General features: G+C 47.4%; 1 protein-coding gene and 1 long non-coding RNA gene across 3 annotated transcripts; one reads left to right on the forward strand and one right to left on the reverse strand.

Moving 5' to 3' along the window:
- Window positions 1-233: 233 nt before the first annotated feature.
- GPR182 (G protein-coupled receptor 182) lies at window positions 234-4,186 on the reverse strand. Of its 2 annotated transcripts, none has more exons than XM_004053402.4 (2): window positions 4,030-4,186; window positions 234-3,481 (listed from the first exon to the last, which is right to left on the reverse strand). In XM_004053402.4, the coding sequence occupies exon 2, from the start codon at window positions 3,463-3,465 to the stop codon at window positions 2,251-2,253; it is 1,215 nt and encodes a 404-aa protein (XP_004053450.1). In that variant the 5' UTR covers window positions 3,466-3,481; window positions 4,030-4,186; the 3' UTR covers window positions 234-2,250. The 2 variants fall into 2 exon arrangements, with proteins under 2 accessions (XP_004053450.1, XP_063549958.1); XM_063693888.1 differs by lacking the exon at window positions 4,030-4,186 and having other exon boundaries at window positions 234-1,175; window positions 2,209-3,465.
- Window positions 4,187-16,851: 12,665 nt separating this feature from the next.
- LOC101127815 (uncharacterized) lies at window positions 16,852-20,679 on the forward strand. The gene is made up of 3 exons (XR_008670670.2): window positions 16,852-17,463; window positions 18,525-18,583; window positions 20,456-20,679. It is a non-coding gene; the product is annotated as an uncharacterized lncRNA (long non-coding RNA).
- The last annotated feature ends 3,653 nt before the right edge of the window (window positions 20,680-24,332 follow it).

Genomic DNA, 24,332 nt, shown 5'->3' on the forward strand with positions numbered 1-24,332 from the left:
GTTGACCTGTTTTTAGTGGGAAATTAAGTCAAAGACTCAACCTTTTCAGGGGGTATCCCTGAGAGGATCCTCCGTCAGCCCAGAGAGAGTGGTGGGTCCCTGCCCGTGTCTAGTTGGACTAATGTTACTAAGTGAGAGATTTGGCTACAATTTGTCTTGCCAATGCCATTTGATTTGCTGGGACATGGTGTGTCTTTGAGTGGAGCGAGGCAGATTGAAACAGGGAGGAGGCAAAAGTTTGGCATAGTTTAATGAGGTTGATACATGGGTGTTTCCACAGAGGAGACAGACCTCAAGAAGTTAGGGAGTGATGTCCATTTGGCCCCAGAGCACATGGCCCAGGCAGGGCTCCCATCAGTGCTCAGTAGATGCTGAGTGTAACAGCTGGTTCCCACGCTTCCCCTCCATGGATGGGAGGCCTTAGGGAAGTATTCATACTGCCAGGGTGATAACTAATCTTGGGAGCGTGGCCTCTAAGGTGATCTGGAATGTGACAGATGTAAAATTTGGTTTCCTTCAGGAAACTCCTGTAGCCCAAGTCAGAGGAGGCAGTGATATGGGCATCAGATCTTGGCTTGCTTTTTTATGTTGGGACAAGAGAGGAAAGTCTTTTTCAATGTGAATTCTGCATTGATAGGCTAAGCCCTTACTGCGACCCAAGCCACAACCCAGACTCCTGGTTCAAAAAGCCTTCAGCTCTGTGCTACTGAGAAGCTGTCTGCAGCTTAAGACCCTTTCAGGTTTGGGCCCAGTGAACAGGGAGATGCAGGTTTCCTTCCATGCTCCTGACAAACCTGGGTGCATATGCAGTTGGAGCACGCTGTCAGTGCATCCACAGAACAGTTCTGATTTCTCAAAGTAGAACAGGTGGTCTCCAAGTCAGTGAGTAGTTACTCCAAGTTAAACATTCCAGACACATGGAGCACTTAAGCAGGACAGAGGAGATGGTGAAGAGGCTATCAGTGATTCCATCCAGTCCCCTCACCACGGGCAGGATTAAGAGGCAAAGGACATGGAATTGGAAGGCGGAAACTAGATCCTGTTCTTAGGCCTTTACTTCAGAGTTCTTCATGGACAGGGTCCTAGTCTCTCAAACATAAGTGATCCTTTTCCAGAAGGTCTACTTGTTAACAGAGGACTTTTTTGTTTCATCTGTAGAACGAGTGTTAAGGAACCTAAGTTGTGGGACAGGAAAATTAGGAAAAGACATGGCCAGGGAGAACTGACTTATAACAGTGTCAGAGCTCTGCCCTGTGACGGAATTGAGAAGTTTCCACTGTGGCCTTCCCCATCTCATGCCGGGGACAGAGGGTGAAGGACAGAGCATCTGCCAGCACCTGCTGCTGGCTGTCCCAAGGGCTGCTCCCGGAATGACATCCCTTGATACTTTCCTATGATCTGGAGAGAAAGAGATGGGGGTGGGTTGGGCTTTCTGGTAGCTCTGTGTCTCCCTAGAAGAAGTCTGGAAGTTTCCTAGATCCGAAGCTGGGAAGAGGTCAGCTATGAGGAGCTGACTCTGGGACAACTCCTCTTGCTTGTGGGGAGGGAGCAGGATGGACAACGGGGAGGGGAGGGTGTCAGCAAGGAAATGGAGCTGTGTTTCCTGGATGGCCACGGGTGGAGATACCATCCTGCTGACCCAGCTGCAGGGTGCAGGTCTCAGACCTTGGCTTCGCCCCCACCCCTGCCATCCCCATCCGCCTTTACTTATCATGGCTGTGCATAGGATGCACAGCTAAGGAACGTCCTGCTGGGGCCGCCTGGTTCCTTGGCCTCTGGCCTCTTGTCCCCATAACCCGCATAGTGAGCTGGAAGATCAACAAGCTCACAAACACAAAAGGAGTTTTGTGAGGTTCCTGCGGAGTTCACTGTTTCTAGCCAGAGTGATTTATGAAATGAATGTGTCTAGTTTCCTCTGCCGAGCACCTCTTTAGCCTCAGCTCCCTTCCCAATCCCAGCTGGAAGTGCAGATTTTTAAAAGATCTAGAGTCCATGGCTATCTCTTCCATTTATTTCACCTTTTTTTCTGCATGGCTCCTTAGACACAGGGACCAAGACAAATAGTACAACACTGAGGGCCTGCTCTCTATCGCTCCCGATCCTGTCTCTCTCTCCACACCTCAGTATTTTAAGATAGATTCAACATTGACCACGAGTGCTTTGACCCTCCCCTCTACATCCCCCCAAATCTCCCACCTGTACTCTCACCTGTGCCTTTTCCTTCACTGTTGGAGGAGTCTGGCCTCTACCTCAGCTGGGTGTAAGAGGCTGAGTGGGAGAGATGGGGGAAGTATTTGGAAGCAAATGGGGTGCCTGAAAGCTCAGGCTTGGCTCAGGGTGGGGGGCTGCTGCAGAAGGCTGGCTGTCCCCCTTGGTGATGATGATGGAATGCTGGGTGGAACAGGAGGAAGAGGAGGCGCGTGTGCCCGCCTTGGTCTGGTCCTTAGGAAGGTAATGGACTACAGCATTCAGGAGCCGGCCCCGGAAGTGTGGGCTGAGAAAGTTGTAAAGGATGGGGTTGATGACACAGTGCAGCATGGAGAAGCAGTCGATGACATCATAGAAGAAGTAGAGCAGGTGGACCAGGTGGCAGTGGAGGGAGATGTGGGTCCCATGCAGTGTGAGCAGCAGCAGGGTCACATGATAGGGCAGCCAGCACATGACAAAGACGGCCACGTAGGCACACATCAGCAGGCAGTGGCGCCGGCTCTTGGGTTGTCCTGGCTGCCGCAGCCGGCAGGCTGTCAGCACATTGAAGACTGTGATGAGAGGGAAGGGCAGCAGGAAGCCCAGGATGGTGGTGGACAGGGCCACCGCCAGGGCCCAGGTGCTGTATGTTTCAAAAGGTGCCATGAAGAGGCACATGGGCTCAGGGCCCTCCACCAGCTGGATGTGGACCACCTCAGGCAGCGGGATGATGGCCGAGAGGACCCAGATGCCTGCACACATGGCCCGCCGCACTCGGTGCTGGTAACGCTGCCAGGAGGGGGAGGCACTGGTGAGGGTGACATAGCGGTCGACACTGAGGCACACCAGGAAGAAGATGCTGCTATACATGTTGACAAAGTAGAAGTAGTGAGTGAAGCGGCAGGAGAAGCTGCCCCAGAGCCAGGTGTAGTCCAGCGTGACCTCCAGCATCCACACGGGCAGAGACAGGACAATGCCCAGGTCCGCGATGGCCATGTTGAGGATGTAGAGGTTCAGCAGCCCTGCCCGGCCTGAGCCGCGCCAGTTGATGCATATCACCAGGAGGTTCTCCACCAGCCCAACCACAAACATGGCCAGGTAGAGGGCAAAGAGGACCACGCGCTTGGTGCTCTGGCTGAGCTCCACGTGGCACTCAGACAAAGTGTGGTTGAAGAGGTCAAGCAGCTCGGTCCAGTTGTGGATCTCTCCAAGGTCACTGGTAGGCACTGCGGTGACCCCCTCCGAGGGGCCGGGCCCCCAGCTGGGTTTCACTGACATTGGAACCAGCACACGCCTATTGGGATGAAGGGAGGATTGGAAGGGAAAGCAGACCTCGAGAGCCTTGTGTCCTCAAGGTAGAGGCCAGAGGGAGTCGGGGGCTTTGGGGAAAGACTCTGGGGCTGACAAGGCAAGAAAGGGAAGTTTAGCTTTCAAACTGTGAATAAATAATACACAACTCACTTGCTAGCTCTGACCCAAGAGCAGAGATACTTTCTTAAGGGGTTTCAGCTGGAAGAGGCCAGGACTGTTGGTGTCCACCAACATTTCTTCCCACCCCCAGCCAGTTCCCCCTCAACAACCCCCTCAATCCCCCCACACCCACCATTCCTAGGTGGTCTCCAGCCTCCATCTCTCTCCTGGCACTTCATTCCTCAGCCCTTTTGTACAGATCTTCATTGCTCTTTTTCTGTCTTGTTATTTGGACCGTGAGTGTGGAACACACACACACACACGCACACCACACAATCTGATTCAGCCCTAGGAAAACCTGTGGATCACGCAGGATAGCCAGTTGTCTCCAAGCCCTGATTCCCATCTTCCCTGGGAGAGGGCAACACTCACCTGAGTTTCCCTGGGGAGCCCCTCGGTCCTGGAGGGAGGGCCGGCAGGTCCAGGCTATGGGGAGCTGTGAGGAGGCTGGGGGGCCCTTGGCTGTGGGGCTGGCTTCCCTGCTGGCTTCACGGCCGCCCTTCTCATCCGGGAAGTAGCTGTCACTGCTGAGGCTCTGTGGGGAGGGATGGGGTTTTTCCTGCATTCCCCCAATCCGGTTACAGGGGATGTCCCAGCCAAAGAACCAGTGTGCCACTGGCGGGGAGGTCATACTTCCAGCATTAAAATCCCAGCTCCTCCCTCACCCGCTGAATGAATTTACCTCTTTCCTCAGCCTCAGTGCTCTCCTCTGCAAAGTGGGGTCTATTATCTACTAAAAGGGATGCTTTGAGAATTAAAGGAGCTGTTGAGGGAGGGAAAGTGCTTAGCTCAGGTGGGGCCTGTGGCAAATGCTTTACGTATGTCTGTATTTTCCTCTCCCTAAGTCAGCTTGGAATCCCTCTCTCCCCTGTCTTGATTCCTACTAGAGTGAAATTGGATGTGGGGGTATAGGGGAGGGTCAAAATAAATCTGAAAATCAGTTGGGCTTTTAATAACTCTGGCCCACCCCTGCCATTCTCCCCAGCCCCTCACAGGGCTGTGAGCTCCCTGCCTTCATCTTGTGATTGGAGGTGAGAATCTGGGAAAGAAAAGATTGAATGGCCGGGCATGGTGGCTCACGCCTGTAATTCCAGCATTTTGAGAGGCTGAGGCAGGAGAATCACTTGAGCCCAGGAGGCGGAGGTTGCAGTGAGCTGAGATCAGGTCACTGCACTCCAGCCTAGGTGACAGAGTTAATAAAAAAAATAAAAATAAGATTGAATGCGGGGTGTCAAGGGGGCTTTGTCAAAGCTTCAGGGAGATTCCTGAGTAGGGAGGGAGAGAGAGAATGGCGCCCTCCCCCTGTGGCTCTAGACTTCTCTGCGTGAAGGGTGTGGTGGGTGGCTGGCAGGGGATGAGCAGGGGATGGGGCGTGGGGCAGGGAGAGCAGACTTCTCTCTCCCGCCAAGCTAGAGGGTAAGGGACTCTGAGCCACGTGTTATGGGTAAACATTTTGTGTCAGCAGAGCTTCCTGCCCTTCAGAGCGCTTTCACCTCACTTCATCTCGTTGGATTCTGGAGATACCCCTGTGGGGAGGATGGATTTCTTCACCCTCTTTGAGGCCCAGAGAGGTTGTCTGTTACACAAGCCACACTTGGCAGATGGCAGAGTGGCCTAGGCCTGAGCCAAAGGTGTGTCGGCTGGACGGGATTGAGTATATATTAAGTCGAGGTGAAATTCCCATAGCATAAAATTAACCATTTTAAAATGTGTGATTTAATGGCATTTAGACATGCACATTGTGCAACCACCACCTCTGTCTACGTGCTAAACATCTTCATTACCAGCAAAGAAAACCCCATAACCATTAAGCAGTCAATCCTATTCCCCCCGCCACCAACCTTCTGCTTCCTGTCCCTAGGGATTTACCTATTCTGGATACTTAATAGAAAGGGAACCATATCATATGTGACCTTCCATGTCTGTGTTTTTTTTTTTTTCCACTTAGCATGTTTTCAAGGTTCATTCACTTTGGAGCATGCATCCGTACATCATTTCCTTTCATGGCTGAGTAATATTCCCATATATATATATATATATATATATATACACACACACACACCACATTTTCTTTATCCACTCAAAGAGAACATTTTTTAAAAGTTTGCTCATTGATTCTTTTATTATGGTAAAATATATGTAAGATTTACCACGTTAACCATTTTTAAGTGTACAATTCAGTGGCGCTAAGTGCGTTTACACTGCTGTGCAACCATCAGTGCCATTTATCTCCATGGAAGGGGATATTTTTAATTTTGTAGTGTTGTAGTTTTCTTAAACCTTCCACTTACATATCAGATCACTCCAAGATCACAAAATCTATCATGGCCGGTGCAGTAGCTCACACCAGTAATCCCAGCATTTTGGGAGGCCGAAGTGGGAAGACTGCTTGAGCCCAGGAGTTTGAGACCAGCCTGGGCAACAAGATGAGACCCCCATCTCTACAAAAAATAAAATAGCCAGTTGTGGTGGTACAGTCTGTATTTGGGAGGCTGAGGTGGGAGGATCACTTGAGACTAGGAATTCAAGGCTGCAGTGAGCCATGATCACCCTGCTGCACTGAAGCCTGGGTGATGGGATCTAGAGAGCTAGATCCCATCTCCTAAAAAAAAAAAAAACAATCATGGGCTAGGCTAGGTGGCTCATGCTTGTAATCTTGGCACTTTGGGAGGCTGAGACAGGTGTATCACCTGAGGTCAGGAATTCGAGACCAGCCTGGCCAACATGGTAAAACCTTGTCTCTACTAAAAATGCAAAAATTCCAGGCGTGGTGGTGCATGCCTGTAATCCCAGCTACACATTAGGCCGAGGCAGGAGAATCTCTTGAACCCAGGAGGCGGAGGTTGCAGTGAGCTGAGATCACGCCACTGCACTCCAGCCTGGGCCGTGGAGCGAGACTCTGTCTCAAAAAAAACAAAACAAAAACAAAAAACCATCATGATGAACCACGACAGTGTGAAATGTGGTTTACTTCGATTTTTCAGTTAGTTTTGCTCTTATTCTCTCTCTTTAGGGTCTTAGTTTCTATCCCATTGATATTTTTCTTCAGTAAGGAGCCTTCTGAGAATTTCCCCTTCCCACTACATGCTTTTGACCCATGCAAATGAAGCCTGTCCTAGACCAAGCACCCTCCAAGGAAGGCCCTGGTCTGGTCTTTGTCCTCTCCAGATGGCCACATCTGTGACCACTTCTGTTCCTCACAAGACTGCCCTTTAGTGGCTCCTGTCTCCTGGGTCTTTGAATTGTCCTTCCCATATGGAGACATCCCCCCTGCAGCCTCACCTCTACCTGCTGCCTTCTCCCACCTATTCCTGTCACCCAATGTGTATTTGTAGAAAGAGGAAGTGATGGTGGTTCCTTCTGGCAGAGGCTCAGAGGGAAAGCTCCTCCCTCAGGAAGAAATAAGTGATAGCTCTGCAGTTTTCATGTGGGGCTTTTTAGGGGGTGGGGTGCAGCTGGAAAGAGAGAGACTGTGAGGAAGAGAAAGAGGGAGGAGCAGGAGGCCAGGCTCCTCGCCAACTTGGGCAAAAGGAGCAGGCCAGCAGCTTTGCCCTATGCAGCAGAAACAGCAGCAGTGAAACAATTCCTGGAAATTTACTCTTTTTCCTCCCCGCCCCACTTTTTTTCCCCAAAAAAGTGTAGACAAGATTTTGCGATCAACAATCAGAAAGGAAGGAAGGTACCAGGGAGGAGGTATTGGGAGGCAGAGATAAAGGCAGACGACTTTCCAGGGTCGGGTTAGGCAAAGGGCTGTGCTTGGACCCTGGCAGAAGGGGTGAGGCAGGCTGTCCCAGGGATCAACCCACGTGCCTGGCTTATGGGGTGGAGGCAGGTGCTTTGTGGACAGGTTAAGGCTGAGGGATTTGGCAGTAATTGCACTCGCGTCCACAGTGTGAACTTCCAGAAGGCCACTGAGTCAGGAAGCCAAGTCTAGTCGTGGAGGTTGCTCTGCCCTCCTGCCACCAGCTTCCCCAAGCTAGAGAGGAATCTGGTTTGCCCAGAAGTACCAGATTAGGAGCTTTCCAGGCTCCTCAAAGCCTGTGCCCCACTCCCCTGTCCTTGGCTCTCTCTGCTCAGTTCTTCCCTCTTCACCGGCCCTTCACGAGACACTGTGGAGATAACACCAGTTTTTGAGTCAGACCTGTTTTTGACACTTTTTTCCACCACTTGGTAGCTGTGTGATCTTGGGCAGGTCACTTAACCTTTCTGAATCTCAGTTTCTTTTCTTTTGTTTTTTGTTTTTAAATATTTATTTGTACGGATTGATGTGGTACATGTGCAGTTTTGTTACATGAATAGGTTGCATGTTGGTCAAGCCAGGGCTTTTAGGGTATCCATCACAAGAATAACATGCATTGTACCCCTTGACTAATTTCTCATCATCCACTCCTCTCCCATTCCCTCTTCCTTCCAAGTTTTCACTGTTTACCATTTCACTCTCCACATCCATGTGTACACATCTTTTAGCACTCACATATGAGTGAGAACATGCAATATTTGATTTTCTGTGCCTCGATTGTTTTACTTAAAATAATGATCTCCAGTTCCATCCACATTGCTGCAAAAGACATAATTTCATTCCTTTTTTGGCCAAATAGTATTCCATTGTGTATATATACCACATTTTCTTTATCCTTTTATTCGTTGATGGACACTTAGGTTGATTCCATGTCTTTGCTATTGTGAATAGGGCTGTGATAAACATACTAGTGCAGGTGTCTTTTTAATGTACTGATTTCTTCCCCTTTGAGTAAATACCCAGTAGTGGGATTGCTGGGTCGAATGGCAGTTCTACTTTTCGTTTTTTGAAAAATCTGCATACTGTTTTCCATAGAAGTTGTACTAGTTCACATTCCCACCAGCAATGTCTAAGAGTTCTCTGTGCTCCACATTCTTGCCAACATCTGTTATTTTTTAATCTTTTTAATAATAGCCATTCTGACTGGGGTACGATGATATCGCGTCATGGTTTTTATTTGCATTCCTCTGATGATTAGTGATGTTGAGCATTTTTTCATATATCTGTTGGCCATTTGAAAAATATCTTTTGAAAAATGTCTTCTTTTGAAAAATGTCTATTCATGTCATTTGCCCACATTTTAGTGGGATTATTTGTGGGTTTTTTTTTTTCTTGCTTGAGTTCTTTGTATATTTTGGATATCTCCCCTGTCAGATGAATAGCTTACAAATATTTTCTCCAGTTCTGCGGGTTGTTCATTCTGTTGCTTATTTCTTTTGTTGTGCAGAGCTTTTTAATTTAGTTAAGTCCCAGTTGTTTATTTTTGTTTTTGTTGCCTGTGCTTCTGAGATCTTAGTCATAAATTCTTTGCCTAGTCCAATGTCCAGGAGACTTTTCCTTATACTAGATACTAGATTTTTCCTGCAATACTAGATTTTCTTCTAATAATTTAATAATAGTTTTGGGTCTTATATGTAAGTCTTTAATCCATCTTGAGTTGATTTTTGTGTCTGGTGAGAGATAGGAGTTTAATGTCAGTTTCTTAATATGTAAAGTGAGGATAATGATGCTTCCCTTACAGGTTATTATATGGGATACATGAGATAATATATACAAGCATGCCCCTTTTCCACTTCATGGGGATAAGGAAAAAGGAATCCCATCTTGTGGAATTGACACTGAGAGACCTCTCTAGTCCTATTACCACCAGCCATTTTTTTCCTCTCTGAATTAGATCAACATGAGCCTCCTCTTTTATTTGGCTGTCTTGGGTTGTGTTTTTTACATAGAAGGGTGGGAACATTCCCAAATGTCACTATGAATTACCACAGAGAGATGTAGTAATAGTAACAGCTAATGTTTATCGAATACGCACCATTGGCCAGACACAGTTGTAAGGGGCTTTATCCATATCACCTCATTTAATCCTCATAACAACTTCATGGAGTGGGTACTACCATCGACAAGGAAACCGAAGCACAGAAACTTTAAATAACTTGCCCCAGTCACACAGCTAGTAGGTCAATAAGCCCATATTACAAGGATTCTTGAGCTGGATTCCATGCAGCTAATGGTTTTAGGTGTGAACTGTATGAAAAGCATAAGCAAGTTTTTGATTGTTGTGTTATGTGCATTTTTATGGGGGCTTATAACCTTCCTTAGATTCTCGAAGGGGCCCATGATGTCCAAAAGCTTTAAAAAAAAATGACCCTTGGAGAGCTTCTGCTAGACTGGGGTCAGGATAAAAACAGCAATGTTGGGTATCCACTTGTGTGGAGCTGACTCAGCCCTGGGGATTCTAGGAAATTTCTTGCATGAGGAAGGAGGTGTCTCCTTCATGAAGGCTGAGGGATTTTGTAGGATGATCTCGGAGGGATTTGAAAAGGGGAAAGTGAATGTCTTTGCTTCCCATTCCCTATCTTTCACGAGATGAAGGACAACTGTTTCCTCTGTGATTTCCCAAGTGTGAGAAGGGAGGGTGTGACATCAGTCTAAGGAAGAGGAAGCTTGAAAAGACTGATAAGAGACTGGAAGGGCCCCAGGTACTATTAATATCCCTCTGCCGCCTACAGCACTAGCAGCCTCCCCGCATGCCACCACCCTTCCCCCTTCCTTTGGTCTCCTATCTCTCCCAGCTTCTGTTTCTCCCTCACTCTCCCATCTCCTGATCTGCACCCCTCCCCCAGCCTCTCTGTAGATGTGGTAAGTCTCTTGTTGGTTCCAGATTTCTTCCGTTTCTGTTAACTTTTGTTGAGCACCTAATGTATGCTGGTCAGAAATTCTCCAGTGCTTCCCAAGACCCCATCTTTCTAAGTTTTCACCATTTTAATAAAGGCATATGGATTCTTAGACTCCCTGAAATTGGAGATGGGAGGATTTGACAAAGTCATCTTGATTCTCCTCCCTCGTTATAAAGATGAGAAAAATGGAGGCTTTAGGAAATCTCATATTGTCACATGATGTAAGAAATAGTGATGAAAATGGAAAGCGAAGCCAGATGTTGCAGTGTCAGCTACCTCAACATTCCTTCATCTCTGCTAGAAGCTAGCACTGCCGGGGCTGGAAATACAAAAATGACTGGACTCAGTCTCGGAGCCCTCAAGGGGCTCCGAGTCTGTCAAACCTCTAGTATGCAGCACACTCAAGGCACCATCCATGTTGCTTAATTAACACTAGTCCAGTCTCTTACCAGCCAGCAGGCTTGCTGTTTCCCTCCTTCTTGGAGGATCCGTGCAGGGAGATATGGGGGCTCCCCGATGCTGGAGAGAGTGGCCATTGGGATGAGCTGAAGAGCCTTGGCTGATCCCAGGCCGATGCCCACGTCGTGACTGCAGGGCTAGAGAAGAACCACCAGGGGGCGCGCGGCTCTTTGCCAGCCTCTGGTTTCTGCAGGAAACCTCTCCTTCCCCCTCCCAGTCCATCTCCACTTCTTCCTTCAATTAGGGAACAGAAATTGGGCAAACATGGACAGTGGGAGAGACGCCCAGTGCAAAGAAACCCTGGATTATTCTGTCCCACACCTACTCCCCCAGCTCCCTGCCCCTCTACATCCTGCCCACCAGTTATGAAATAGTTTCCTCGACCTCACCCGGAGGGACCCTCCATGGACAGCAGAGGTCCAGTCTGTACCCCTTTCTGTAGTCTCCTGAGAAGGAGATCCCTCCTGTCCATCAACACCCTGATACAAACTGAAGTAATACCTTTACAGTTACTAGGGTTCATATCCTTCCCTGCTTGGGCAAGGTTTTGGACCACCATCCTCATTGTCCTTGTTCAAATGAGCAATGTTTTTAGCCTCTCAGTGTCTGAGGGGTCCAGATCCTGGATGTGGGCCCTGACAGGGGAGGGCAGAGGGCAGTGGAGCCAGCACCCAGGGCATATCAGGAGGTGAGCAGGTGAGCCCTGTGACACCTGCATAAGTCATTCTATTCCCCTTCCCAGCAGCCTTGGGTAATTCCTTCCTGTGGGTTCCAAGGCTCCATTCCCTTCTTTCCCCTTTCTTTACCTGTGAGGTTGGACTCCCCCTGTGGGTCTTCCACATCTTTCTGCCCCAGAAAGCTACTGTAGCAGGAGGGGACCTGCTCTTGTTCACTTTTTTGCCTTCTCCTTCTCATCCTAGAGAGCCTGATCGTGCCCTACTTTTCTGGGGAGTGATTGATTCTGGATGCTGGGTGGGATGAGGAAACTCAGGCTCAGAGCAGGATTTCCACTGAATGTGCTTGGGAACCATGTGTAGCTTCCCAGTAAAGTCTGTTTTCTGGGAGACCATGGTCCAGGAGTGTTGGTATACAATGTGTGTTAGGCCGTTCTTGTGTTGCTATAATAAATACCTGAGACTGGGTAATTTATAAAGAAAACAGGTTTAATTGGCTCATGGTTCTGCAGGCTGTACAAGCATGCATCTGCTTGGCTCCTGGTGAGGCATCAGGAAGCTTATAATCACTGCAGAAGTCAAAGGGGGAGCTGATTTGTCACATGGCGAGTGGGAGCAAGAGAGAGAGAGCTGGGGAAGTGCCACACTTTTAAACAACCAGATCCCATCACAACTCATTCCAGTGTCTCCAGGACAGCACCAAGCCATGAGGGATCCACTACCATGACCCAACACCTCCCACCAGCCCCTGCCTCCAATATTGGGGAAGGCATTTCAACATGCAATTTTGGTGGCACAAATATCCAAACCATATCACAAGATATGTAGAAACAAGTTCTGACCCTTGTTTGTAGATCAGAGTGGTGTGTTTCATGGTGTGTGTGTGTGGGCCCCTGTGTGGACACCTGTGTGGACACCTGAGTAGGCACAGCAAGGCAGAGAGGCATTGGTGGACTAGGGAAGCATTGCTGAGTAGTGATAACTACTCACTGGGCGGAGCTTGGGGTTTGCAGTTGCATGCATAAGCACCTGCAAAGGCAGTTGAAAGAGCAGAGAGATGAAGCCAGGATAAAAAATGGTGCAGAAAGACAGTGATCAGGGAGGAAAGTGAGGACTTTCTGCCAAAATGCCTGAGGGCTTCCCTGCCTACCTCAGCCCTCTGTGTTCTTAAGTCCTCCTGTCTGAACAGAGGCCAGGCTCTCACTTCACCCCAGCCCGTCTGGGTCTGTCCTCTGCAAAGCCATGTGGCTCTACCTGGCGGTCCTCCTGGGCCTATACTACCTTCTGCACTGGTACTGGGAGAGGCAGGTGGTGAGTCACCTGAGAGACAAGTACGTGTTCATCATGAGCTGTGACTCACACTTCAGGAACCTACTGGCCAGAAAACTGAATGCACAGGCTTGCGGGAGCTGCATGTAGGACAGAGAAGGGGACCAAGCAGCTGAGGGGCCAGACTTCAGGCAGGCTGGAGACGGTGACCATGGACATCACCAAGACAGAGAGCATTGCTGCAGCTGCCCAGTGGGTGAAGGAGCGTGTGGGGGACAGAGGGACCACCTCAATCCCTCCTAGTGCCTGTTTGTTTCTCCTCTCTCTGTGTCACTAGGGGAGACCTAGTGTCTGCTAACTGGGAACATTTCCAGGACTTTTATTTTCAGGGGCTTGAGCTTTCCGTTTTCCAAAGCAGAAGTCCTAGAGTGGTTGTGGCTGGGCCCAGGGTTAGAGGAGTCCAGGCTGTGGTTAGAGTCCAGTCTCTGGATAACGTTGGGTCCTGACGGTTGGCATGAGACCATCGGGGATGGGGCTGGGCAGGATCCAGGCTTCTGATCTCAGCATTCTGTTACTGGTTCCTTCACACTTGTCCCTGTTGAGGGCTTTAAGATGATCTCCGCTTGATTCACGAGGACACTGGGTCTTGGAGAGCTGAAGGGACTTCACATCAAACACCGAGTGATGAATCCTGTTCCTTTTGGGGAAAGGGAGATCATTGATTGCTTTGTTCTGATTGTAAATGGAAAACATGAAGAAATTATAGAAGAGGATAAGATTGGATAGATAGGAGGATAAGATAGGATTTCTCATTGGAGAAATCATAGAAGAGGATGAGAGTGAAACAACATTCCCCCTAATCCCAGCCTCCAGGGTTAATTTCCCTCTACTTTACACATTCTGGGGTCAGCATTTTCATCATCAAATTTCTTCCCCAACATAACAATCAAGGTCTCCATATTCCAGCATGTGGAGAGGCCATAATTTGTTAAAGGGATTCTATATTGTTGAATGCCGAAGTTTGTTACCCACTTTTCCTGGCATAAATAACATCTCAGTAACGATTCTCTACCAAGGTTTGTTGACAGGCTTAGCAGTGCTATTCAAGAAAAGTAAAACTATTGAATCAAAGAATCCTCATTCCTTCAAGTCCAGGAAAGGTTTCTGAGTAGGGGAAGGGCTACCATTGCAGGCCTTATTGTTTTTCCAATATTCCTAGGGTCAATCTCCGTCTCCTGTACCCCCCAGCCCTCACCCACTCACACCCCTGCCCCTGCTGGCCTGGAGTCCGTAGTTCTGTAGCTCTGACTACTCCAGATCTTTCATGCTATTAGTTTGCTCCCCTATGTCTTCTGTAGAGTCTTCCCCAAAGCTTGCTGGACCCTATGGGGATAGGGCAGAGGTGGCCTTATGAGATGGTGGGAGGAAAGGGTGGTACTTCCTGGGGCAGAGAGTGCAGTCTGGACACCTGTGTGGCATGAGACCTCTTCCCCTCCTCCCCTCCTGCTCTGGCCATTCAGTCCACAGTGAGCTTTGGGATTCCCAGGTACACAAGGTGACCTTTTCTTCCAGGACAGATATTGCCTTGACATTGATGCAGGTTGTAGCACAGCTTGTCCCCTGATGCCCAGTGCAGGCCTGCTCTCTAACTTCCCCCAGTCTTAGGATTTAAGTGTATCTCTCCTAACCAGGATGCAGAAAGTAATTACTCATGTGTTTTTCTTATTCTTTCCTTTTTCTTTTTCTCTTCTGTCCTTTCCCCTTCGTTTCTCTGTCTTAGCCCATTCCTGTCTTCCTATTTCCTGTCTCTGTCTCTCTCCCCTGGAGAGATATTTGTTGGGCCCTCATTCTGTTTTCTCAAGTTCTGTCCATGCACTTCACAGCATTGGCTTTACTGCATGCTGGGTGCCAGGCACTAGGAGCAGAGATGGGAAGGACCACCCCTCACCCCCCAATACCTTGAAATGGGTGCAAACCTTGAAACTCTGAAGCCTCCCCATCCGTATTTCCTCTCCTCCACTCCTTTCCCTTATTCCATGTAGCACACTTGTTGACTCAATAAATACATTGAACTAGAAAATGAACTTGCACCCTAACTGTGTCCACCTGCACAGACACAAGAGTGATGCTCTCATCTTCTGGCCATCCCAGGACTCTGGGGCCTGGTGAATAACTCTGGAATCTGCCTGCCCTCCAGCTGCAATGAGTGGTTGATGGAACAGGACTTTGTGACCATACTGGACATGAACCAGTTGGGGATGATTGATGTGACTCTGAGCCTGCTGCCCTAATGAGGAAGGCCAGGGGCTGCATGGTCAACCTCTCCAGCATCGCAGGCCGGGTTTCACTTTTTGGTGCAGGCTACTGCATCTCCAAGTACAGCGTGGAGGCCTTCTCCGACTCCCTCTGGTATTGGCCTGGGACAGAGCCCTCCCTCATCCTCCTGCACCTGTTCTTCTGTGGGAACCATTTGCAGTAGTTTTATGTAATTGTAGCCTTAGAGGCCCCTTATTGAGATCCCTCTCTCTCATCCTGTGTGTGCTGTTGCCCTTATGGATTTAGCCAGCCACTTCTTGGGAACAGCTTCTCCATGTTCTGGGGAGGGAGGGGCCCCAGACCAAACAGTTCCTGTAACTCACCTTTGACCCTATTGAGGGAGTCCCATAGGCAGAAAATGTCTGAAGCAGACTGAAACTGGCATGTTTGGCTCCAGAGCCCAGAATGAAGCCACTGTGACATGCAGTTGCAGGGAGCCTAGGAGACATGGGGTGAGCATCTTAGTCCATACAACAGACTTTTTAGGCCCTTGGATGAGTGCCCAATAAACTCAGCCCAGGACAGCAACAAGGTTTTGGCCCTGACCTAAAAGCTCTGACAACTGAGAGAGGAGCAAGAGAGCTAGAATGTTTGTTGCCAATTCTCATAGGGGTTGTGACCCAGTCAGCCCTGGTGGCCACGGCAGCCACCTGGATTGGGGAAGCTCTTGGAGATGGGGTCTAAGCTGGAGATTGAGGATCCCCACCTGGCAGCCTTGAACAGAAATGGGGGAATGACTTTTGTCTTCAGCCCAGGCCTAGGGGGAGCCTCAGCTGCCTGCCTGTGCTGTGGGGTCCTCATGAGGTGAAGCACAGGGCCAGGCCTGTGGGAGAGGTTGGGCAGGTGGGCACATATGGGCTCGTGGAGGCCCTGGACAGGAGCTGTGCCTCATGCTGTTGGCAGTGGAACCCCCCAAAAAAGGGTTTTCTCAGGAGAGCTCCTTGGTCTAGTCGGCTTCTAGACACCCACTTACTGCAGGGAGCCCAGTGGCTGTGAGTGTGGGGAGCCAGACTGAAGGCAGAGGGACGCTCCTTAGAGGACAGCTGCCATCACCTAGCTCAGAGGCCAGGGAGATTCCTGGGGCAGGAAAAGAAGGGAGGGGACTGAGGACTGCAGAGGAGGTAGAATGTGGGAATTCTGGTGACCCATTGGATGTGAGGGGCATAGGAGGTGATAGCACTGAGGTGCTGCCTTGCTCTTGAATTGATAGGACTTAGGGCTAGTAAGCTCCAGTATGTAAAATATGGAAACCCCAGAGAGAGAAAAGTCCACCATCATTGTTGTCTGCTGTCTGCTGCCCTTCCCACCTCTCCAAGCTTTCTTGCATCTCCCACTGCCGTCGCATGCTGGGTTTGTATTGGGTTTCTTTGTTTTTTGTATTTTGCCTCCCAAGATTTCTTAAGTCCTTGCCCTTCTGCATGTCTGCCATGCAGGAGGGAGCTCTCCCACTTTGGAGTGAAGGTGTCTGTGATTGAACCTGGTCACTTCAAGACCAGTATGGCCAGCTCTGAGAGGCATTTACAGAACCTCAAGGAGCTGTCGGACTAGGCCAGCCCTGAGGTCAAGGAGACGTATGGGGAGAAGTTTCTGATATCCTGTGAGTGAGCTGTGGACAGTGGGGAGATAAAGAAATCCTTGTCTAGAAGTCTGGGTCCATCATTAGTGCCTCCAACAGTATGAGAATCTGTCCTCCAAACTCTGCCTCCCCAACAAAGTGAGGACATTTAGTCCATTTAGCCGTGTGGTCAACTGGTCACCTAAAAGAAGAATTGAAGCTCCTATAATTGAAACCACTGGCTAATCTGAACCTCTCATTATTTTGAAGAGGAAACTAAAGCCAGAGAGGGTGGACACCTGTGGGCTCATGGGCAGCTGGGTTTAGAGATAGCTGATTTTCATGTTCTTAGGCTGTCAGTAGAGACCTTCAATTTATGCAGTCCAGATATCTCAGGAAGAGAGGCAGAGGGGGCTTAGTGTGGAACAGGTTTTGCTGCAGTGAGGGTTGGGGCACTCCTTGGGGAATATGGGTGGATTAGACTTGAGGCATATCATTGAGGGGCCCAGGGATTCTTAGACACTCTCCTTCCAATTCAGAGCTCTAAGTGGGAGGGGAGGGATGTGCTAGTACATTAAGGATGTTTTCTCATTCTGAACAGGCCTCAGAAAAGCACCTAGGAGCCTTTGGTCAAAATGCAATACAAATCTATCATTGGTGACTGACTGCATGGAGCATGTGCTTACCGCCTGCCACCCCTGCACTTGCTACACAGCTGGCTGGGACACCAAGCTTCTCTACCTCCCCATGACCTACATGCCTACCTTCCTGGTGGATGCCATGCTCCACTAGGTTCTCCAAGGCTGGCCAAGGCCCTGTGAAGCCAAGACTCAGGTGCATGTTTTCATGGATTTGGGGTATGCCATAAGGGGCGATGTATCATGGAGAGAGAAATAGGTTACCCCTGTCACAGAAATAGACCTAAGGACAAGCCAGCAAGGAGATGTCAATAAGGCACTGGCAGGCCCTAGGTCCCTTCCCTGGGGCAACTGAAGCCTCCTCCCTTCACCTGTGCCCTCTCTGTGGCCCTCAGTGACCGGCCCTTACTTTAAAGTCATTGCACTTTCCCTGTTGCCATCCCTCAAGGTCCCCCACCATATCCCAACACACCCCCTCCTCCAGTGGCAGGGAGTGAGAGTCACGTCTGGACTCATCTTTCTTGTTTTCCCTCCCTTTGTTGAGCCCCTGCTGTGTGCTGGAGAGAAATTATCTTGAATTACCTAGTCCTCATCCTCAGTGTCTTCGGTGTTCTGATGATGTTGCAAGTGTGAACTCAACACAGAAAGCATTAGGAGAAAGGGGTACAGATTCCTGGGCTCAGTACAAATTGTAGTTACAGGGTACCGTCTCTGGTTTCTCATTTTACTGATTTCAGGTTAAAAGTCCAGGATATGGAGCCTTTAGAGAGCCCTGTGTCATTGAACAAATCATGTTCAGTGTAAAAACAGATAGTGAGGTCAGATGTTGCAGGGCCACTGAATTTCAAACACGTAATGAGGCTGGGTGTGGAACTGACACCTGTAATCCTAGCAATTTGGTAGGCCAAAGCGGGTGGATTATCTGAGCTCGGGCATTCAAGACCAGCCTGGGCAACACGGTGAAACCCAGACTCTATCAGAAATGCAAAAATTAGCTGGGCATGTTGGTGCATGCCTGTAGTTCAGCTACTCAAAAGGTTGAGGTAGGAAGATCACTTGAGCCTGGGAGGCAGAGGTTGCAGTAAGCCAAGATGGCGCCACTGCACTCTAGCCTGGGTGGCAGAATGATACTCTGTCTCAAAAACAAACAAAGAAAAAAACCCCAAACAAACAAAAGACATGCAATGAGGAGAGGATGGAGAAAGATGGTGGAATAGAAGGCTTCACAAATCCTTCTCCACTCCCCACCCCCACCAGGACAACAAGTTAACAACTATCTACACAGAAAAGAACACCTTCATAGAACGAACAATCAGGTGAGCACTCATTTTACCTGGTTTTAATTTCATATTGCTAAAAGAGGCACTGAAGAGATAGAAAAAAACAGTCATGAGTCACAGACACTGTCCCTCCCCAAACCCTGGCTGCAGAGGCGTGGTGCTGAGAGTGCCTCTGAGTGCTAGGGGAGGGAGAACACAGTAATTGTGAGGCACTGACCTCAGGGCTGTCCTGTTAGAGCAGAGAGGAAAACCACACCAAACTCAGCTGATGCCTGCCTGGGGAGGGAGCATTTAAACCACCCCTAGCCACAGGGGAATCGCTGATCCCAGCAGTCCTAACTTGAGTGCCCATGAACCTCGCCACCAAGGGCTACAACATTCTGTGTCTCTAAGTAAACCTGAAAGGCAGTCTATGTCATAAGGACCGCAACTCCTAGGTGAGACCTAGTGCAGAACTAGGCCCAGAGACAGTGGATTAGGGGGACACGTGACATACTGAGACACCAGCTGGGGCAGCCAAGGGAATGTCGGCATCACCCCTCCCCTAACTCCAGTCTGCACAACCTGAGGCTCCAAAGGAGACCCTTTTTTCTACTTGAGCAGAGGAGAGGGAAGAGTGGGAAGGGTTTTGTCTTGCATCTTGGATACCAGCTCAGCTACAGCAAGATAGGGCAATGATCAGAGTCATGAGGCCCCTGTTTCAAGTCCTAGCTCCCATATGACATTACTAGACAGACCCTGGGCCAGAAGGGAAAGGACCCAATGCTAGCAGCATTCATCACCTGCTATCTGAAGAGAACTTGGGCCCTGAATAACCAGTAATTCCTAGGTGCTAATCAAAGGCCTTGGGTGAGCCTCTGAACCTTGATGGCTTCAGGTGAGACTCGGGACATTCCCAGCTATGTTGGCTATGGAGAGAGACTCCTGCTTGAGAAAAGCAGAGAGAAAAGTAAAGGGGACTTTGTCTTACACCTTAGGTGCCAGCAAGACCACAGTGGGGCAGAGCACCAAGTGGGCTATTGTGGTTCCTGATTCTGGGACTTGACTCTTGGATGACATTTTCTGGACATACCCTGGGCCAGTGGGAAGCCTGCTGACCTGAAGGGTGAGTTCCAGGCCAGGCAGCATTCACCACAAGCTGATTGAAGAGATGTTGGGCCTTAAGGGAACATTGATGGTTGTCTGGCAGTACTCCCTGTGGCCTGGGGTGGTGGTGGCTGCAGGATGAGGCTCCTCTGCCTTTGGAAAAGGAAGGGAAGAGTGGGAAGGACTGTGTCTTGTGGTTTGAGTGCCCACTCAGCTGCAATTTAGTAGAATATCAGGTACACTTCTCAGGTTTTTGACTCTAGTCCTTGACTCCTGCACAGCACTTCTGGACCCATATGGGGTATGGGGTACCTCACCATCCTGAAGGGAAGGACACAGGCCTAACTGACTTTGCTACTTGCTGACCGCAGAGCCCTAGGGCCTTGAGCAAACATAGGTAGTAGCCAGGAACCGGGTACAGCAGGCCTTGGGCGAGACCCAGCACTGTGCTGGCTTCAAGTCTGATGCAATGCAGTCATAGTGGTGGTGACACAGGGGTGCTTGTGTCACTCCACCCCCAGCTTTAGATGGCTCAGAGCAGAGAGAGAGATTCTGTATGTTTGGGAGAAAGTCAGGGAAGAGAATGAGACTGGTATTCCAGAGAATTCTCTCAGATCTTGTCCAAGACTATCAAGGTGGTACCTCTACCAGTCTGCAAGAACCATAGCATTACTAGGCGTGGGGTGTCCCCTAAAGCAGATACAACTTGGATCACAACACCTAAGTATTTTCAAATATTTGGTAAGCTTTCCCAAGAATGACAGTTACAAATAAGCCCAGACAGTGAAGACTACAATAAATACCTAAATCTTCAATTCCCAGACACTGAAGAACATCTACTAACATCAACACCATGAAGGAAAACTTGACCTCACCAAATGAACTAAATAAGGGACCAGGGACCAATCCTGGAGAAACAGATATGTGACCTTTCAGACAAAGAATTCAAAATACCCGTGTTGAGGAAACTCAAAGAAATTCAGGATAACACAGAGAAGAAATTTAGAATTCTATCAGATAAATTTAACAAAAAGATTGAAATAATTAAAAAGAGTCAAGCAGAAATTCTGGAGCTGAAAAATGCAATTGGCATATTCAAGAATGCAGCAGAGTTCTTTTTTTATTTTTATTTTTTATTTTGCTTTAAGTTCTGGGATGTGTGTGAATAACGTGCAGGCTTGTTACATAGGTATACACGTGCCATGGTGGTTTGCTGCACGCATCAACCCATCATCTAGGTTTTAAGCCCCACATGCATGAGGTATTGTCCTAATGCTATGCCTCCCCTAGCCCCCCACCCCCTGACAGGCCATGATGTGTGATGTTTCCCTCCCTGTGTCCATGTGTTCTCATTGTTCAACTCCCACTTATGAGTGAGAATATGTGGTGTTTGGTTTTCTGTTCCCGTGTTAGTTTGCTGAGAATGATAGTTTCTAGTGTCATCCATGTCCCTGCAAAGGACATTAACTCATTCTTTTTTATGGCTGTATAGTATTCCATGGTGTATATGTGCCACATTTTCTTTTCTTTTTTTTTTCTTTTTTTTTTTGTGACAGAGTCTGGCTCTGTCGCCCAGGCTGGAGTGCAGTGGCACGATCTCAGCTCACTGCAAGCTCTGCCTCCTGGGTTCATGCCATTCTCCTGCCTCAGCTTTCCAAATAGCTGGGACTACAGGCGCCCACCACCATGCCCAGCTAATTTTTTGTATTTTTAGTAGAGACGGGGTTTCACTGTGTTAGCCAGGATGGTCTCGATCTCCTGACCTCGTAATCCGCCCACCTCAGCCTCCCAAAGTGTTGTGTTTACAGGCAGGAGCCACTGCGCCCAGCCATGTGCCACGTTTTCTTTATCCAGTCTATCATTGATGGACATTTGGGTGGTTCCAAGTCTTTGCTATTGTAAATAGTGCAGTAATAAACATACGTGTGCTTGTGTCTTTGTAGTAGACTGATTTATAATCCTTTGGGTATATACCCAGTAATGGGATTGCAGGTTCAAATGGTATTTTTCATTCCAGACCCTTGAGGAATTGCCACACTGTCTTTTACAATGGTTGAACTAATTTACACTCCCACAAACAGTGTAAAAGCATTCCTATTTCTCCACATCCTCTCCAGCATCTGTTGTTTCCTTACTTTTTAATGATTGCCTTTCTAACTGGCCTGAGATGGTATCTTATTGTGGTTTAGATTTGCATTTCTCTAATGACCAGTGATGATGAGCTTTTTTTCATATGTTTATTGGCTGCATAAATGTCTTCTTTTGAGAAGTGTCTGTTCACATCAGAGTTCCTTAACAGCAGAATTGATCAGTCAGAAGAATTAGTGAGCTTGAAGACAGGCCAGTTGAAAACATATAGAGGAAATAAAAAAAAAACACACACACAAAACAATGAAGCATGCCCTCAGGATCTAGAAAATAAACTTAGAAGGGCAAATCTAAGAGTTATTGGCCTTAATGAGAAGGTAGAGAAAGGGATAGGGGTAGAAGGTTTATTCAAAGGGATAATAGCAGAGGACTTCCCAAACCTAGAGAAAGATATTAATATCCAAGTACAAGAAGGTAATGGAACACCAAGCAGATTTAACCCAAAGAAGACCACCTCAAGGCATTTAATAATCAAACTCCTAAAGGTCAAGCATAAAGAAAGGACCCCAAAAGCAGCAAGAGGAAAGAAATAAATGATGTACAATGGAGCTCCAATGTGTCTGGCAGCAGACTTTCCAGTGAAAACCTTAGAGGCCAGGAGAGAGTGGCCTGATATATTTAAAGTGCTAAAGGAAAAAACTTTTACCCGATAATTGTATATCTGGTAAAAATATCCTTCAAGCCTAAAGGAAAAAGACTTTCCCAGACAAACAAAAGCTGCGGGATTTCATCAAGACCAGAACTGTTGTATAAGAAATGCTAAAGGGAGTACTTCAGTCAGAAAGAAAAGGACATTAATTAGCAATACATAATACCTGAAGGTACAGACCTCACCTGTAATTGTAAGTACATAGAAAAACACAGAATATTGTAACATTGTAACTGTGCTGTGTAAACTACTCTTATCCTAATTAGAAAGACTAAATGATGAAATGATCAAAAAAAAAAAACTACAACAACTTTTTAAGACATAGTACAATATGATATAAATAGAAACAATAAAAAGTTTAAAAGTCAGAGAATGAAGTTAAGGTGCAGAGTTTTTATTAATTTTCTTTGTGCTTGTTTGTTTATTCAAATAGTGTTAAATTGTTATCAGGTTAAAATAATAAGTTATAAGATAGTATTTGCAAGCCTCATGGTTACCTCAAACCAAAAAATATACAATGGATACACAAAAAGTAAAAAGCAAGAAACTAAATCACATCTCTAGAGAAAATCACCTTCACTAGAGGAAGACTAGAAGGAAAGAAAGAAGGTAAAGAAGATCATAAAACACCCAGAAGATAAATAGCAAGATGGCAGGAGTAAGTCCTTACTTATCAATAATGATATTGAATGTAAACTAAACTCTCCAATCAAAAGACATAGACTGACTGAATGGATGAAAAAACAAGAGCCATTGATCCGTTGCCTACAAAAGACACACTTCACCTATAAAGACATACACGGACTGAAAATAAGGGATGGAAAAAGATACTTCATGCCAATGGAAACCAAAAAGGAGCAAAAGTTCTATCACAGATAAAATAGATTTCAAAACAAAAACGATAAGAAGAAAAGGTCTTCTTTCCAAGAAGGTCACTATATAATGGTAAATGGGGTCAATTCAGCAAGAGGATATAGTAACCACTTTAAATATGTAATGTATGCTCCCAACACAGAAGCACCCATATATATATAAAGAGAGTATTATTAGAGCTAAAGAGAGAGATAAGCCTCAATGCAATAATAGTTGGAGACTTCTGCACTCCACTTTCAGCATTGGACAGATCTTTCAGACAAAAAAATCAACAAAGAAACATCAGACTTAATCTTCACAGTAGACCAAGTGAATCTAGTAGATATTTACAGAACATTTCATCCAATGGCTGCAGAATACACATTCTTTTCCTCAGCACATGGATCATTCTCAGTGTTAGATCACATGTTAGATCATAATACAAATCTTAAAATATTCAAAAAATTGAAATACTATCAAGCATCTTCTCTGACCACAATAGAATAAAACTAGAAATGACAAGAATTTGGGAAACTAAACAAATACATAAAAATTTTAAAATATGCTTCTGAATGATCAGTGGGTAAATGAAGAAATTAAGAAGAAAATTGAAATTTTTTATTTTTTATTATACTTGAAGTACTAGGGTACATGTGCACAACCTGCAGGCTTGTTACATGTGTATACATGAGCCATGTTGGTATGCTGCACCCATTAACTCGTCATTTACATTAGGTATATCTCCTAATGCTACCCCTCCCCCTTCCCCCCACCCCACGACAGGCCCTGGTGTGTGATATTCCCCATCCTGTGTCCAAGTGTTCTCATTGTTCAATTACCACCTATGAGTGAGAACATGCAGTGGTTGGTTTTCTGTCATTGCAATAGTTTGCTCAGAATGATGGTTTACATCTTCATCCATGTCCCTACACAGGACATGAACTCATCCTTTTTTATGGCTGCATAGTGTTCCATGGTGTATATGTGCCACATTTTCTTAATCCAGTCTATCATTGGTGGACATTTGGGTTGGTTCCAAGTCTTTGCTAT

The sequence above is a fragment of the Gorilla gorilla genome, chromosome 10, assembly GCF_029281585.2.
Source record: "Gorilla gorilla gorilla isolate KB3781 chromosome 10, NHGRI_mGorGor1-v2.1_pri, whole genome shotgun sequence".
NCBI lineage: Eukaryota > Metazoa > Chordata > Mammalia > Primates > Hominidae > Gorilla > Gorilla gorilla.

Bases quoted from the DNA above. Each gene is read 5' to 3' on its own strand.
- GPR182 (XM_004053402.4), bottom strand. From the start codon at position 3,465: ATGTCAGTGAAACCCAGCTGGGGGCCCGGCCCCTCGGAGGGGGTCACC.